Raw genomic sequence first — 16,472 nt, forward strand, 5'->3', positions numbered from 1 at the left:
AATCATTAGAAGCAAAACTTTAACAGAGGAAATCTTGACTCAAGAACCAGTAAGAAGTAGGGAAACTTAATGGAAGACAGGATGCTAAAATCAAAGTCCTATGAAGACAGAGAAGCATTTAGCATGACTTCCCTTACCTTTTATCAGAACTAGACTGCAGCAGCTGTCTCAAAGATCAACCTATTTTAAATTTCTTAAGAAACTCCAGGAGTATTGTTATTTTGGTAATCTTAAATGTTATTTAGCAAAAACTTAGTTATCAGAGACATTTGTCAAAGAATGGTATTATAAATTAAGGTCCTTTTGTCAAGTCCATCTTTTGTGAGACAGCACCCATCAAGAACAAATTCACTTTACACTACACACCACCACACAGGTTTAGAGACAGTTTCCACCATTCACAAAATCCATGCACATGCACAGAAAAGCCATTTGAAGCATCACCTTTAGATAGCAGGTTAGCAGCCCAAACTGCGCCACAAGACTGCATCTTAAAGTTCCCTTTGATCAGTTACTGAGCCCGGCTTCTGATGTTAAATCTTCATTTTTAGTAAGCAGATTAGAAAGGAAGAGATTAGGTGAGAGAATGAAATGCAGAAAATAGTAAATGCCACTCAAACAGAACAGAAGCAGGTTTAATGTTTAAAAACATAATGTATTCAATTTCCTGCCTGGTTTCACAGAAACAACCAACATCTGAGAATCTAGACAAAAAGAAAAATAAGAAAACTATTTAAACCAGAGCACATTTCATTTTTCCTCAGAATTTTGGGTGATTATATTCTTTCCTAAAATTAGAAAATACGAGAGAAGTCAAAAACCAATGGAGATGCTATGAGACTCCTTCCTCTTAGTGATTAAGATTTCTCTTAATTACTTCTATTATATATTTTATTTTCTTATATATTTTATTTTCATTGTAATTTAAAAAAATCTTTTTACACATCAAACTCTCCCACCAGCCAACAAGTTTCTCAAGGACACTCAAATCAACAAGTATTTATTGAGTAACTACTGTATATCCATACTACATGAGGTACAAAAAATAATGTCAAGATAAACAAACAGGCAGGGCCAGAGGTATGCCTTACTCATATTTGTGTCTCTAGTGAGCAGGATGGAAGAAGCACTCAACTACTGAATGAAATATAATTCAATATTCATTTTAATTAGTCGGAGCTGAATTTTTACACCTCAGTATGACTTAAGATTGGAATAGCAGAAAACCTGTAGTGCCAATTTGGAACTTTAGTAAGTGGTCAGAAATGCCAATCTGTGTTCAAACTACGTGCCGCTGTTAGACTTTATAAAACAGGCAAGTTAAGACAGAAGAATACCTTATCTAAGAATGTTTAAGGCCAGGCACGGTGGCTCACGCCTGTAATCCCAGCACTTTGGGAGGCCGAGGCAGGCCGATCATGAGGTCAGGAGATTGAGACCAACCCGGCTAACATGGTGAAACCCCGTCTCTACTAAAAATACAAAAAATTAGCCGGGCACGGTGGCGGGCGCCTATAGTCCCAGCTACTCAGGAGGCTGAGGCAGGAGAATGGAGTGAACCTGGGAGGTGGAGCTTGCAGAAAGCAGAGATGGCGCCACTGTACTCCAGCCTGGGCAACAGGGCGAGGCTCCATCTCAAAAAAAAAAAAAAAAGTTTAAACTGGGACATCAAGCAGTTTACTATTCTGAGACTTATCATTTTAAATCTGTCTCAAGTTCTTATTAATTAGAATTAAAATTTATCAATTACTGCCTAAGATACGTGATTTTAAAAAAGGAATTCTGGGCTGGGTGCGGTGGCTCACACCTGTAATCCCAGCACTTTGGGAGGCTGAGGCGGGCGGATCACGAGATCAGGAAATGGAGACCATCCTGGCTAACACGGTGAAACCCCGTCTGTACTAAAAATACAAAAAGTTAGCCAGGTGTGGTGGTGGACGCCTGTAGTCCCAGCTACTTGGGAGGCTGAGGCAGGAGAATGGCGTGAACCCAGGAGGGGGAGCTTGCAGTCAGCTGAGCCGAGATCCTGCCACTGCACCACTGCACTCCAGCCTAGGTGAGAGTGAGACTCCATCTCAAAAAAAAAAAAAAAAAAAGGGGCCGGGCGCGGTGGCTCAAGCCTGTAATCCCAGCACTTTGGGAGGCCGAGGCGGGCGGATCACAAGGTCAGGAGATGAGACCACAGTGAAACCCCGTCTCTACTAAAAATACAAAAAATTAGTCGGGCGCGGTGGCGGGCGCCTGTAGTCCCAGCTACTCAGGAGGCTGAGGCAGGAGAATGGCGGGAACCCGGGAGGCGGAGCTTGCAGTGAGCCGAGATCGCGCCACTGCACTCCAGCCTGGGCAACAGCGTGAGACTCCGTCTCAAAAAAAAAAAAAAGAAAAAAAAAAGGATTTGTGTTATTATTCTTTTAGAATTCAAATTTTACAAACCATAGAATGACATTTATTCATCATCTTAAAGTTTAACCCTGGTAATCTGTTACTAAATTCTACTAATCCTTTAGAAAGAATTTGCTACAGTTAAAATATCCTTCTAATACAGAATTTTTTTAAGTAAAGCTATTTCAATGTCTTATTTAAAAAAGATGTGCCAGCCTAGGCAACAAAGCAAAACTCTGTCTATACAAAAAATACAAAAATTAGCCAGGCGTGGTGGTGCACGCCTGTAATCCCAGCTACCTGGGAGGCTGAGGCAGGAGAATCGGTTGAACCTGGGAGGCGGAGGTTGCGGTGAGCTGAGATCACGCCACTGCACTCCAGCCTGGTGACCGAGCGAGACTCCGTCTCAAAAAAAAAAAAAAAAAAGGTAAGGGCTCTGCCTAGTTTTGACCCTCTGCCAGGTTGGTCTCAATTTAACTACACAGTGTAGCCTGGATGTAAAATGATAATAATAAAGAACATCTATCTCATATTAAGGCTACTATTTAAGGATTAAATTAACATGCTCAGAAGAGTACCTTAAATTAACACGCAGGCCCACAACTGTTATCCCAATCCACTGGGGGCAAGATGTTTTGGGCAGTACCACATAATTAAATACATTAATATTTCTGTAGTGACATTGGGCGTGGTGGCTCACGTCTGTAATACCAGCACTTTGGGAGGCCAATGTGGGAGGATTGCTTGAGCTTAGGAGTTTGAGACCAGCCTGAGCAACATAGTGAGACCTCGTCTCTACAAAAACTTTTTAAAGTCCAGGTGCGGTAGCTCACGCCTATAACCCCAGCATATTGGGAGGCCAAGGTGGGTGGATCACTTGAGGTCAGGAGTTCAAGACCATCCTGGCCAACATGGCAAAACCCGTCTCTACTAAAAATACAATAGTTAGCAAGGTGTTGGCGCATGCCTCTAATCTCAGCTACTTGGGTGGCTGAGGCATGAGAATTGATTGAACCCAGGAAGTTAAGGTTTCAGTGAGTCGAGACCACACGGCTGCACTCCGCTCTGGGCGACAACGTAAAATTCTGTCTCAAAAAAAAAAAAAAAAGAACGAAAGAAAAGGAAAAAGAAACACAGGGTTGGGCATGGTGGCTCATGCCTGTAATCCCAGCACTTTGGGAGGCTGAGGCAGGCGGATCACCTGAGGTCAGGAGTTCAAGACCAGCCTGGCCAACATGGTGAAACCCCATCTCTACTAAAAATACAAAAATTAGCTGGGCGTGGTGGCGGGCACCAGTAATCCCAGCTATTTGGGAGGCTGAGGCAGGAGAATCGGTTGAACCCAGGAGGCAGAGGTTGCAGTGAACTGAGACTGTATCACTGTACTCCAACCTGGGCAACAGAGTGAGACTCCGTCTCAAAAAAAAAAAAAAAAAAAGAAAGAAGAAGAAACAAAAGTTTTAAAAACATGTCAGCCATGGTGACACACACCTGTAGTCCCAGCTACTTACGAGGCTGAGGTAGGGGGATCACTTGAACCTGGGAGGTCGAGGCTGCAGTGAGCCAAGATCATACCACTATACTCCAACCTGGGTGACAGAGTGAGACCCTGACTCAAAAACAGTATTTCTGTAGTGAAACCAATTAATATTTACAGCAAGTAATAAAGGCTAAACATAGCTTCAGTTCAGGCTACATTTTATACCCTAATGAGTTGTGGCACCATTACAGCAAAAATGAAACAAAACTTAAGCTTTCAGAGTTTTTTAGATTTCTGAATGGCCGGCAGGGCTTAATGGCTTATGCCTGCAATCCCAGCACTTCTGCAGGCCAAGGTGGGTGGATTGCCTGAGCCCAAGGGTCTGAGACCAGCCTGGCCAACATGGTGAAACCTTGTCTCTACAAAAAATACAAAATTAGCTGGGCGTGGTGACATGTGCCTGTAATCCCAGCTACTTGGGAGGCTGATGCTGGAGGATGGGTTGAGGCTTCAGTGAGTCATGACTGTGCCACTGCACTCCAGCCTAGGTAACAGAGTGAGACTCTGTCTCGGAAAAAAAAAAAAAAAGAAAGAAAGAAAGAAAAAGTATTTCCAAATGGCAAATAAGGAACTCTGGACCTGACCTGGGTTGTGACTACTCCTGCCAGTATTAAGACTAGGCCTTATACAAAAGACCAAGATCTCACGTCTACCTTTAAGAAGCTCATATTATGGTTATTCATATAATGAGCCTAATGGAAACACAGACTAGCAGATTAGAAAGATCAAGACACAGGCAAGAATGATAGGAAGAGCTGAGGATGAGAGATATCATACTGGCCAAGGTCTCAATGGTATAAGAAAGAAATAGGTGGAAGAAAGGTAATTATAATCAGACATCTTTAACTGAGATAATACTTTCTTCTCTTCAGGGAACTGTTTTGTTACAGCAGTCCCTTGATTCCATCTCTCAAGAAGTACCAGAAAAAAGAAAAGAAAGAAGTGCCAGTTGGGTTCAGTGGCTCAAGCCTGCAATCCCAGTGCTTTGGGAGGTTGAGGATTTCTTGAGGCCAGGAGTTTGATACAAGCCTGGGCAACATAGCAAGACCCCCGTATCTACAAAAAATTTAAACAATTAGCTGGGCATGGTGGCACACACCTGTAATCCTAGCTACTTGGTAGGCTGAGGTGGGTGAATCGCTTGAGCCCAGATGTTTGAAGCTACACTGAGCTATGGTGGTGCCACTGCACTCAAGCCCAGGAGACAGAGGCAGATGCCATCTCTAAAAAAGTAGTGCCTTCTCTTGATCCACTGAGAAAGGGTTCTACTGAGGTTAGAGGCTGAAGAACGCTGATTCAGGACCATACTCTACCTTGTTTCCTACCAGTCTTCAAGAAAAGCTTGCCTATGCTTGGCTGGGATACACAAAGAGACATAAAATTAATATTCTGTAGCTACATTTCCCACTTTCTATGATATTAGACCATCTTAGGTCTAATTCAATGCTCTTCCTGTTTATCAACACGTGACTTAGAGTTGATCTTGCTCTAAGATTTTAGAGAAGACTTCTTTTTCCTTGTTCTCCTAACATCTGATCTCAAGAAAATTCATCTACTTCCTCTCTTCTGTACTCTTCCAAGAAGGTAGATGGAACACAAAAGAAAGGTACAATTATTTTTGTAAAACATAGCTAAGAGTTTGTATCAAACAATCTGTACATTTTAACTTGTTTGCTTAAAGTAATCTGCTCTGATTGACAAGTTATAGTTATTAAAATATGAACTTTCAGCTGGGAGCAGTGGCTCACGCCTGTAATCCCAGCACTTTGGGAGGCAGAGGTGGGCAGATCACCTGAGGTTAGGAGTTTGAGACCAGCCTGGCCGACATGGTGAAAGCCTGTCTCTACTAAAAATATAAAAATTAGCCGGGTGTGGTGGCACATATTTGTAATCCCAGCTACTTGGGAGGCTGAGGCAGGAGAATCACTTGAACCTGTAAGGTGGAAGTTGCAGTGAGCTGAGATCACACCACTGTACTCCAGCCTGGGTGACAGAGCAAGACTCCGTCTCAAAAAAAAAAAAAAAACTCTCCGTTAGTCAACCAAGGTGTAAACAGGTCAACAGACTTGTTAGAACAGGAAGTCAATGGATAAGACTAGGAAGAACACTGTCAAATCTTAACTCCTCATGGCCAAAACAAACACTAAAGTTGACTGACAAGCAATTAATCTCTACTTTCTCCAGTAGAAATGGCACAAAAATGCTGTTACATAAAACACTTATCTGAAAATATAAAAATATAACCACTGTTGGTTTACAAGACCAGCTGAGAACTGGATGAAATACTAATGTCTAAGAAGCTCTTTAAAAATGAATACTTTGAGGCCAGGTGCGGTGGCTCACACCTGTAATCCCAGCAACTGGGGAGGCTGAGGCGGGCGGATCATGAGGTCAAGAGATCAAGACCATCTGGCCAACATGGTGAAACCCTGTCTCAACTAAAAATACAAAAATTAGCTGAGTGTGGTGGTGGGCGCCTGTAGTCCCAGCTACTTGAGAGGCTGAGGCAGGAGAATCACTTTAACCGGGGAGACAGAGGTTGCAGTGAGCCAAGATTGTGCCACTGCATCCCAGCACTTTGGGAGGCCGAGGTGGGAGGATCTCTTGTGCCCAGGAAAGAGAGGCTTAAGTAAGCCGTGATCACACCGCTGCATTCCAGCCTGAGTAACAGAGACCCTGTCTCAGGGGGAAAAAAAAAAAAAAACCTTTCAGCAGTGAGTACAGTCATTCAATCTCCAGATACTGTCATTTCTTTTTACACTCCACTCCAATCTATCAACTCTTTAGTTTGGCATTCAAGTTCCTCTACTACCTACTTATATCTTACTTTCCACTTCTCATCTACATGAGCACACAGCTCAGTTAAGTCAAGCTCCTTGTTAATCTTTATTTTGAACCTTTCATAGGAAATGCCCTCACTGTTCCTCCCTGTTCATCCAAATCCTTCTAATCACTCAAAGCCCAACCCACATCCTAACTCTTCTATAAGATGCTCTCCAACCCAACCTTTATCAGTTCTGTATACCTAGCTTTGGTCACTATCATATAATCTAACATCAGATTTATGTATTTTTTAAGTTTTGCCATTCTTTCCCAACTTTTCTACTCTTTTGGCCATCCCTCATGTGCCTACCACAAAATAAATATTTTGTTAATACTCTGCCTTTTGAAAGGAAAAGAAAATAACTCCATCCTGCTCACCATCATCCAGATATACATTTCTCTATACTTCTTAACCTTTTCATGTATCACTACAAATTGAAATTGGAACTTGATCCCAGGATTGGTCAACTATAAGTCATAGTTTTCAGTGAACAAGCAGTATTGACACAAAAAGCTTAATCTGCCTGAAGGAGAGACAACTTAGATTTATCTAATAGAGTTCCTCATTAAACCCAGTCATACTTCTGACCTTAGCTGGCGGGAGAAGGTGGGGTACTGTCATTTATTTATTTTGAAACCGTCTTAATTTATCAACTCACCTATTACATGGGCAGACACAAAGGCCACAGCATTTGTTGAGTTCTGTTAAGGTCTTCTCTGTCTCTCTCATATCTTTATTTATTTGGTCCAAGCCTTCTTCTATGCGGTTTAGTTGTTCTAAGAATAAGTTGTAAAGTTACATTTTGTGTTCCATTCACAGTGTCAACCAGAAAATGCTATTATTATGGAGCAGTCAACTTCAACCTTGAATCTACCAATAACTCCCCACAGTGAATATGTCAGTGTCAAAAGGTATTAGAAGCTATTCAACATGATAACAATCTTTCACGTACTGATCCTGAGGCACCTAGCCTCTTGCTGTGGAAAAATTTGTTCTAAGAAGTTTGTATATGGCTGGGTATGGTGGCTCATGCCTGTGATCCCAGCACTTTGGGAGGCCGAGGTGGGCGGATCACCTGAGGTCAGGAGTTCAAGACCAGCCTGGCCAACATGATGAAACCCCATCTCTACTAAAAATACAAAAATTAGCTGGGTGTGATGATGGGTGCCTGTAATCCCAGCTACCTGGGAGGCTGAGGCAGGAGAATCACTTGAACCTGGCAGCTGGAGGTTGCAGTGAGCTGCAATTGCACCACTGAACTCCAGCCTAGATGACAGAGTGGGATTCCCCTCAAAAAAAAAAAAAATAAAATAAAAATAAAAAATAAAAGAATCTTGTATAGTAGGACCAAGGGATGGTTATTTAGAGATCATCCTTACAACCAAGTTAAGGGTACTCTGACCAGGTCAAATCCCCATCATTTCTATGAGGTTCAAAACCTGAGGGCTGTTATAGGAGTAATAAAAACTAGACCTGATTACTCAGGGCCAACTCAAGTGCTTCCAAGCACACTTGAATCTAGATCTGTTTTAGGACTTAACTTGATTTGAGGATGATGTAAGAATATCACAATGTCTGCCCAGACATGGTGGCTCATGCTTATAATCCCAGCACTTCGGGAGGCCAAGGTGGACGGATCACTTGAGGTCAAGACTTTGAGATCAACCTGGCCAACACGGTGAAACCTGTCTCTACTGAAAATACAAAAAATTAGCTGGGTGTGGTGGTGGGTACCTGTAATCCCAGCTACATTACTATCATAATGTCTAATGTGTTAGCCATGCTGGTCTAACACATACTCAGTATATACACAGTTGGGCATTGTTGCCTGCCATCCCAAATAGACAGTGAACATGACATTATTCAAACCAGAAGACAAGAAGTAAACATATTATTCTTACTTTACAAAGGGAAGGCCCTCCCAAAGGCTGAAATTTGTATGTGGCTAATCTGATAGGGCTTTTTGGCATCATGGTCAAATTAAGAATTTCTGCTAATAATTTAACTCACCCCCTTGTTCATCCAGCATAGTGATGGTCTTGATTCCTGCATCCTGAGACTAAAAGAAGTGGGAAAAAGGCTGATAGTAAAACAAAACAAACCAAAAACAACAGAAACAAAACCTACAAGAGCTGTCAAATAGCAAGACAGAATAATTTAGAAACCCAAGCTCTCAGAGGATTAGAGCTACAGACAGAACTAGTATTCTTAAACTAACACACTTTAACATAGTAGCCCCCCAAAATAATTAAGTCACAAACTCATAGTGAATTCATCTTCCCTGTCATATTCCAATACTGTCAAAGGGAAAAACAAAAAAGGCCCATTAGTGCATAATTTGACAATTTCAGCAACTGTTAATTTCAAATAATAAAGCATATTGATACATTACCCTTTAACACTAATTCCAGCCAGAAGTATTAGGATATCTCCTATACATTTTTATACTTAAGTTGGTGACTAACATTTTCTTACCTCAATGGCTAAACCCAGGATTCTCCTCGTACTTTCCAGAGACTAAGAAAAAACACAGAGTTTTAGCATTCCAAAATATGTAAAAAACAAAACAAAACAAAACAAAAAAACCATCTGATCACAGGCCACATTCATGATGCTATTCTATCTTTAAAAATGGCCAGCTCAGGCTGGGCACAGTGGCTCATGCCTACAATCCCAGCACTTTGGGAGGCCGAGGCAGGGGAATTTCTTGAGTACCAGAGTCCAAGACCAGCCCAGGCAACATAGCCCAACGGAGAGACTGTCTCCATTAAAGGAAAAAACAAAAAGAATTGCCAGCCTATCCCTTCCTTTAAAACAATGGGCCGGGCGCGGTGGCTCAAGCCTGTAATCCCAGCACTTTGGGAGGCCGAGACGGGTGGATCACGAGGTCAGGAGATCGAGACCATCCTGGTGAACACAGTGAAACCCCGTCTCTACTAAAACTACAAAAAACTAGCCGGGCGAGGTGGCGGGCGCCTGTAGTCCCAGCTACTCGGGAGGCTGAGGCAGGAGAATGGCGTGAACCCGGGAGGCGGAGCTTGCAGTGAGCTGAGATCTGGCCACTGCACTCCAGCCTGGGTGACAGAGCGAGACTCCGTCTCAAAAACAAACAAACAAACAAACAAAAAAACAAAACAATGGCCGGGTGTGGTGGCTCATGCCTATAATCCCAGCACTTTGGGAGGCTGAGGTGGGTGGATCACGAGGTCAGGAGTTCGAGAGCAGTATGCCCAACATGGTGAAACCCCGTCTCTACTAAAACTACAAAAATTAGCTGGGCGTGGTGGCACATGCCTGTAATCCCAGCTACCCAGGAAGCTGAGGCAGGAGAATCGCTTGATGAACACAGGAGGCAGAGGATGCAGTGAGCCGAGATCACATCACTGCACTGCAGCCTGGGCAATAGAGTGAGACTCTGTCTCAAAAAAAAAAAAAAAAAGTAAGTTGATCACTACATTTTCGGTTATTTTCTTTTTTTTTTTTTTTTTTTTTTTTTTTTTTTTTTGAGATGGAGTCTCGCTCTGTCGCCCAGGCTGGAGTGCAGTGGCACAATCTCGGCTCACTGCAAGCTCCGCCTCCCGGGTTCACGCCATTCTCCTGCCTCAGCCTCCCGAGTAGCTGGGACTACAGGCGCCCGCCCCTGCGCCCGGCTAATTTTTTTTTTCTATTTTTAGTAGAGACGGGGTTTCACCATGGTCTCGATCTCCTGACCTTGTGATCCGCCCACCTCGGCCTCCCAAAGTGCTGGGATTACAGGCGTGAGCCACCACGCCCGGCCTTTTCGGTTATTTTCAAGTGCTCCTTAAGAGAAAATGTGTAAGGACTTCCAGTGTGATGTTGAAAGGGAAAGTTTTTTTAAAAAAGAGAGAATATTTGGATGGTGAAGTTCATGGGAATAAAAATTTTATAGTCATAAAAATTTAATGTAGGTAGAAATCTAAGTAAATTACAGATATTAGGAAATTGTTAAATAGAAGTCTAGCATTTCTCAAATACATAATAGAGTATCTTTGTTGCACTTAAGTAATAAGTACCTAAAAAATAAAAATCATACAAATTGTTTTCACTTTAAGAAAATAAAAACCAGCAAAGGCACTAAGGGGCAAATGTGTTCTTTGATATTAATGGACTAGGAAGAGGCCAAAATGGTCCCTAAGAAGGCCCTCTCCCTCCAATATGAAAACTGAAATAGAATTATTTACTTATTTTAGGTAAAACATTTACCTCATCAGTAATCTGGTGAGCTCTCAGTTGAATTTCTTCTGATGACAGATTATCCATGATGAATCAAAACTCTATTAGGCACAGAAATGGAAATGTGGATATTGTATAAGAATAAGGATATATAAAAGTTTGTGTGAGCAAAAAGTGTAGATTTATGGAATTTAGGAACTTATCAGGAAAACAGGATAAAAGAGCCTCTTTCTATATCTATTAGTCTACCACAAGTAAAGAAATCAAGACCGAGAGAGGCTAAATGAATGTTTAATAAGAGTGCTAAGGGTGAACCTAAAATACAGGTTTTAGGACTTCTAGGGAAGTACTCTTTCCAACAGGAAAGTGGATCCTTTACTTTGAGAACCAAGGCATTACTGGAAGACAAGCGTTAAAAGACTATTATATTAAAATGAATTTTTGGTTGTTCGATGTTCTTCACGTGTTGTCTGAACATGGAAAAGCAGTAAGTGAAGAAAAGTCCAATTTAGTAAAGTAACAAAATTTTAAGTTACATGCCTGAAGAACACAGGCATTTCTAAATATGCCAGTTGTCCCGCGTACTCACTGGAGAAAATACTTTCGCTCTTAACAAGAAAAGGGAAATGCTGGTACAAACAGCTCAGAAAAGACTAAGATTTTTATTATGCATTAGAGTCTTCCTCTCCAATGGCTTATATTGTTTGTTGTTTTAGTGGAGTCCCTAAGAAACCAAACAATTATTCTCCTACACATAGTAACTCAGAAAGAGATCTCATAGACATCCAAGCTAAAAAATAAAACATTTTGTAGGTGTTATTCAGCACGGCTGTTATCTAATTCCTCTTTGAGAAGTCATGTGGAGTAATAACAAGCATTGTGCAACGGATCTAGGTTCTTTCTTTGTTACATTTGCTAGCTTTGTATGAATTTTCTCAAAACTCATTTACCAAAGCTCACTGTCAATGACACAGATAAACTCTGGTTCTTATTACAGATTTGCCCCCAGGAATCTGGCAATGTCTGGAGATGCTTGATTGTCACAACTTGGGCCAGATGATGGGGCTGGTTACTGGCACCTAGTAGGTAGAGGCAGGGAAGCCATTTAACATCCTACAATACTCTTCAGGAAAGCCCTCCAGCAAAGAATAATCTGACCCAAAATGTCAATTTGAGGTGAGAAACCTTGCCATGGATATACCCTATGATAAGCAGAAAACCTAATTCCCCCAAGAATGTACTGGACTGAATTCTTGGAAGGCAGAGATTTTATCTTTGTATCTCTAACACCTAATAGGATCTGACAGTAGATACTCCGAAAATAGCTGAATGAACAAATAAGTAGAAAAACAGGGTGTACTCTCAAAGTATTTACGTGGCTCTTAGAAACAAAGCTGCATGTAACAGTAGCACAAAGCCTGCAAAGAATCACTAGAGCCACAAACCAAAAACTGCTATTCCAAGTGTATGATATGATCACATACAAATCTTTTCAGTCACTTTTGGCTGGGCGTGGTGCCTCATGACTGGAATCCTAGCACTTTGGGAGGCTGAGGTGAGTGGATGGCTTGATCTCAGGAGTTGTAGTTCAGCCTGGGCAACATGGCAAAACCCCGTCTCTACCAAAAATACAAAAATTAGCTGGGCATAGTGGCGCGCACCTGTAGTCCAGCTACTGGGGAGGCTGAGGTGGGCGGATTGCTTGAGTCCAGGAGGTTGAGGCTGAAGTAAGTCAAGATCATGGCACTGCACTCCAGCCTGGGTGACAGAGCAAGACCCTATCTCAAAAAAATAAATAAAATAAAAATAAAATAATAATAATAATCTTTTCAGTTGTTTTTAGGTGAACCACTACTATCATTTTATTTTTTATTTTTTTGAGATGGAGTCTCACTCTATTGCCCCGGCTGGAGTTCAGTGGTGCAACCTTGACACACTGCAACTTCCACATCCTGGGTTCAAGCAACTCTCCTGCCTCAGCCTCCCAAGGAGCTGGGATTACAGGCATGCACCACCACACCCTGCTAATTTTTGTATTTTTAGTAGAGATGGGGTTTCACCATGTTGGCCAGGCTGATCTCGAACTCCAGACCTCAGGTGATCCATCCACCTCAGCCTCTCAAATTGCCAAGATTACAGGCATGAGTCACTGCGCCCAGCCTGAGCTACTGCGCCCGGCCCTGTTTATAATTCTACTGTCATAACTGCTTTATGGTTTAAGATTTTGAGGGCCAGGCATGGTGGCTCACGCCTGTAATCCCAGCACTTTGGGAGGCTGAGGTGGGTGGATCACGAGGTTAGGAGATAGAGGCCAGCTTGATCAACATGGTAAATCCCCCTCTCTACTAAAAATACAAAAATTAGCCGAAGGTGGTGGTAAGCACCTGTAATCCCAGCTACTTGGGAGGCTGAGGCAGGAGAATTGCTTGAACCTGGGAGGCGGAGGTTGCAGTGAGCCGAGATCGCGCCACTGCGCCACCGCACTCCAGCCTGGGCAACAGAGTGAGGCTCTGTCTCAAAAAAAAAAAAAAAGATTTTGAGCCTTGATTAAAGCTATTAGTGCTCATGAAAGAAAGAATTTTAAGTTCCAAATTTAGGTTTCTATCTTGCTTGCCACAGAATGTGGTTCAGGCAGGTTTCCACACAAAAGATATAATCAAGACATAAAGATATCATTCATTAGATATAAGCGTTAAAGGAACCATGTATTTTATTAATTTGCTAATTGTTTGAGTCTTAAGCTTTATCATACATACACATGTCCACGCTACTGTTCTTTTGTCACTCTTTCCTATTTACAACTACAGAAAGAAAATGGAGATTATTTTTTGTACCCTCTCACCTCCACATTTTGGCACACCTTTCCTTTCTATAATACCCCACATCTGCCCAGGTAGCCTTATGCTTCTCCATCACTTCCTTGTTTTTTTTTTTGTTGTTGTTGAGACGGAGTCTCGCTTTGTCGCCCAGGCTGGAGTGCAGTGGCCGGATCTCAGCTCACTGCAAGCTCCGCCTCCCGGGTTTACGCCATTCTCCTGCCTCAGCCTCCCGAGTAGCTGGGACTACAGGCGCCCGCCACCTCGCCCGGCTAGTTTTTTGTATTTTTTAGTAGAGACGGGATTTCACTGGGTTAGCCAGGATGGTCTCGATCTCCTGACCTCGTGATCCGCCCATCTCGGCCTCCCAAAGTGCTGGGATTACAGGCTTGAGCCACCGCGCCCCGCCTTTCCATCACTTCCTAAAGCCCCAACCGAGATACCTCTCCAAACCCTGCCCTTCCCAGGCAGTAATGCTCTGAAGTTATCTATTCCTGTCATGTATAACTCCTCAATGCCCGACAGAGAAAAAAATATGAAAAATAATATACGCTAATCCATTAGTGCCTGGAAAAGGCACCCTTAGTGAGGTTTTCAGATATAGTATCCTGTGGGTCGGGTGACATTCTGGGGTAAGAAAGCCCAAATATCACAAATTATGTAATTTTGTAATTCTATTCCTAGAGGTGATTATTGCAATTACAAGTCAGTCTTTGCTAGCTTCCTAGGGGAAAAAAAAAGCAAAACTACAGAGTTACGGGTGAATGTACTCCTGACCTCTGTTCTGCCTTCTTTAAAATAAAAAAGAAAGCAAAAGCAGATGTAACTGGGGATGAATAACGTGAAGAATCACCCTGACAATGCAATGAGCTCAGTCTGAAGGACACACTCTTTCTGTGTGAACTCGAAGTTCTACTTAATATTTTTTTCTTCCCTGACCAGACAACACGCAAGACAAGTAACAGATATCTATAAAGATCTCCCAAGTTTGGCATGCTGACGTCAGGATGCAGGTGCCTAAGATTACTCTGGATTCTTGAGGGTTTTGAGCACAAGATTATAGTATGGTCGTCCCTCAGAGGGTTGGATTCAGGACTGCCTGTGGATACCAGTTGGCCCTTAGGAACCTGCAGATATAAAACTGTATATCCATCTGTAGACGAGAGTTTTGCATGCATGAATATCGTATTTTCTTTTCTTTCTTTTTTTTTTTTTTTTTGAGGCAAGGCCTCACTCTGTCACCCAGGTTGGAGAGCAGTGGTGCAATCAGGTTCACTATAGCCTTGCCCTCCTGGGCTCACCAATCCTCCCATTTAGCCCCCTAAATAACTGGGACTGCAGGTGCATGCACTATGCCAGGCTAATTTTTAAGCTGTTTTATAGAGACCGGGTCTCACTATGTTATCCGGGCTGGTCTCAAACTTTTGGGCTCAAGCAATCCTCCCACCTCGGCCTCCCAAAGTCCTGGAATTATAGGGAGAAGCTACTGTACCTAGCTGAATACCGTATTTTCTATCTGCATTTGGTTGTAGATGTGGACCCTGCTGATACGGAGGGCTGACTGTATGTACTGAAAAACAAAATTTACCTATAAGTGAATCCATGCAGTTAAAGCCATGTTGTTCAAGGGTCGACTGTGTATGAAAGTAAGAGAGTCAAAGTAGAATTGTAAGGGGAAGGACAAAGAGAGAAAAGGAATAATACTCTTTAAGTTCTTATTGGCCTTTGTAAGTTTGCTCAGATGGGTCAGAGAGAATGTAACCTAGAATTAGCTACATAGCCCCCTCCCAGCTATTTAGGGGGCTAAATGGGAGGATTGCTCGAGCCCGGGAAGGCAAGGCTGCAGTGAACCTGACTGCACCACTGCTCTCCAACCTGGGTGACAGAGTGAGGCCTTGCCTCAAAAAAAAAAAAAAAAAAGAAAAAAGAAAAGAAAATACAGTATTCACGCATGCAAAATAGCTACATAGTTACATAGCCTTACTCATATTTATCATTCTCTGCAGACATTTTCCTCACGGAATCAGGAAAAGGTTACCCAGAATATTAGAGAAAAGAGAACTGGTGGGGTGGGGTAAAAAATAAAACATCAGCTGACACAAAGATGCCATTAAATGTACTTTTCTCAGATTTAATCTAATCTATTAAATACTTGTGTCATTTTTCCAGTGCTGCTGGGAACTTACACTATGCTAACTGTGTGCCCTTGAGAGGAAAATGCAAGATTTGTCTCAGTGCTTTCACACCCTATTTCTCAGGCTATGGCTCACTTGGGCTTACTCAAAGACTCCTAATTTGACCTTTTTCTTTTCTAATTTAAAACTAGGCAGGGAAAGAAGTTCACAGAGTACCTCTTAGGCATCAGATACCCTACTAAGTATTTATCTACATCATTATCTCCATTATACTATTTTACAGATGAAGAAACTAAGGCTCAGTTTAAGTAACTTACCTAAGACGACTGAGTTAGTAAAGAGCAGATTAATTATTCAAGTCGGGATCTACTTGCAAATTAAGTATAGTTCATGGTCTGATAAAGAGTCTTTCTGGAGCTGGGAGTTGTGGCACACATCTGTAATCCCAGTACTTTGGGAGGCCAAGGCAGGAGGTCTGCTTGAGGCCAGGAGTTCAAGACCAGCCTGGGCAACACAGTGAGACCTGGTCTCTACAAATAATCAAAAAATTAGCTGGGCATGGGAGTGCATGCCTGTAGTCC

At 42.3% G+C, this 16,472-nt stretch overlaps 1 protein-coding gene across 4 annotated transcripts in view; it reads right to left on the reverse strand.

The window, feature by feature from the left end:
* The window catches only part of LOC105491627 (synaptosome associated protein 23), a 42,126-nt gene that overhangs the window by 10,827 nt on the left and 14,827 nt on the right, over positions 1–16,472 (reverse strand). For 2 of the 4 annotated variants that reach the window (XM_011758210.3, XM_011758203.3), the window contains exons 2-6: positions 10,971–11,041; positions 9,222–9,263; positions 8,757–8,805; positions 7,405–7,522; positions 672–704 (exon numbers count right to left, since the gene is read on the reverse strand). In XM_011758210.3, the coding sequence (XP_011756512.1) occupies positions 672–704; positions 7,405–7,522; positions 8,757–8,805; positions 9,222–9,263; positions 10,971–11,027 (299 nt within the window). In that variant the 5' untranslated portion in view covers positions 11,028–11,041. Of the gene's footprint in view, positions 1–671; positions 705–7,404; positions 7,523–8,756; positions 8,806–9,221; positions 9,264–10,970; positions 11,042–12,601; positions 12,701–16,472 lie in introns of those variants that run through there. The other 2 variants (XM_071067037.1, XM_011758218.3) reach the window with 2 other exon arrangements.

Source organism: Macaca nemestrina, chromosome 7, assembly GCF_043159975.1.
Source record: "Macaca nemestrina isolate mMacNem1 chromosome 7, mMacNem.hap1, whole genome shotgun sequence".
NCBI lineage: Eukaryota > Metazoa > Chordata > Mammalia > Primates > Cercopithecidae > Macaca > Macaca nemestrina.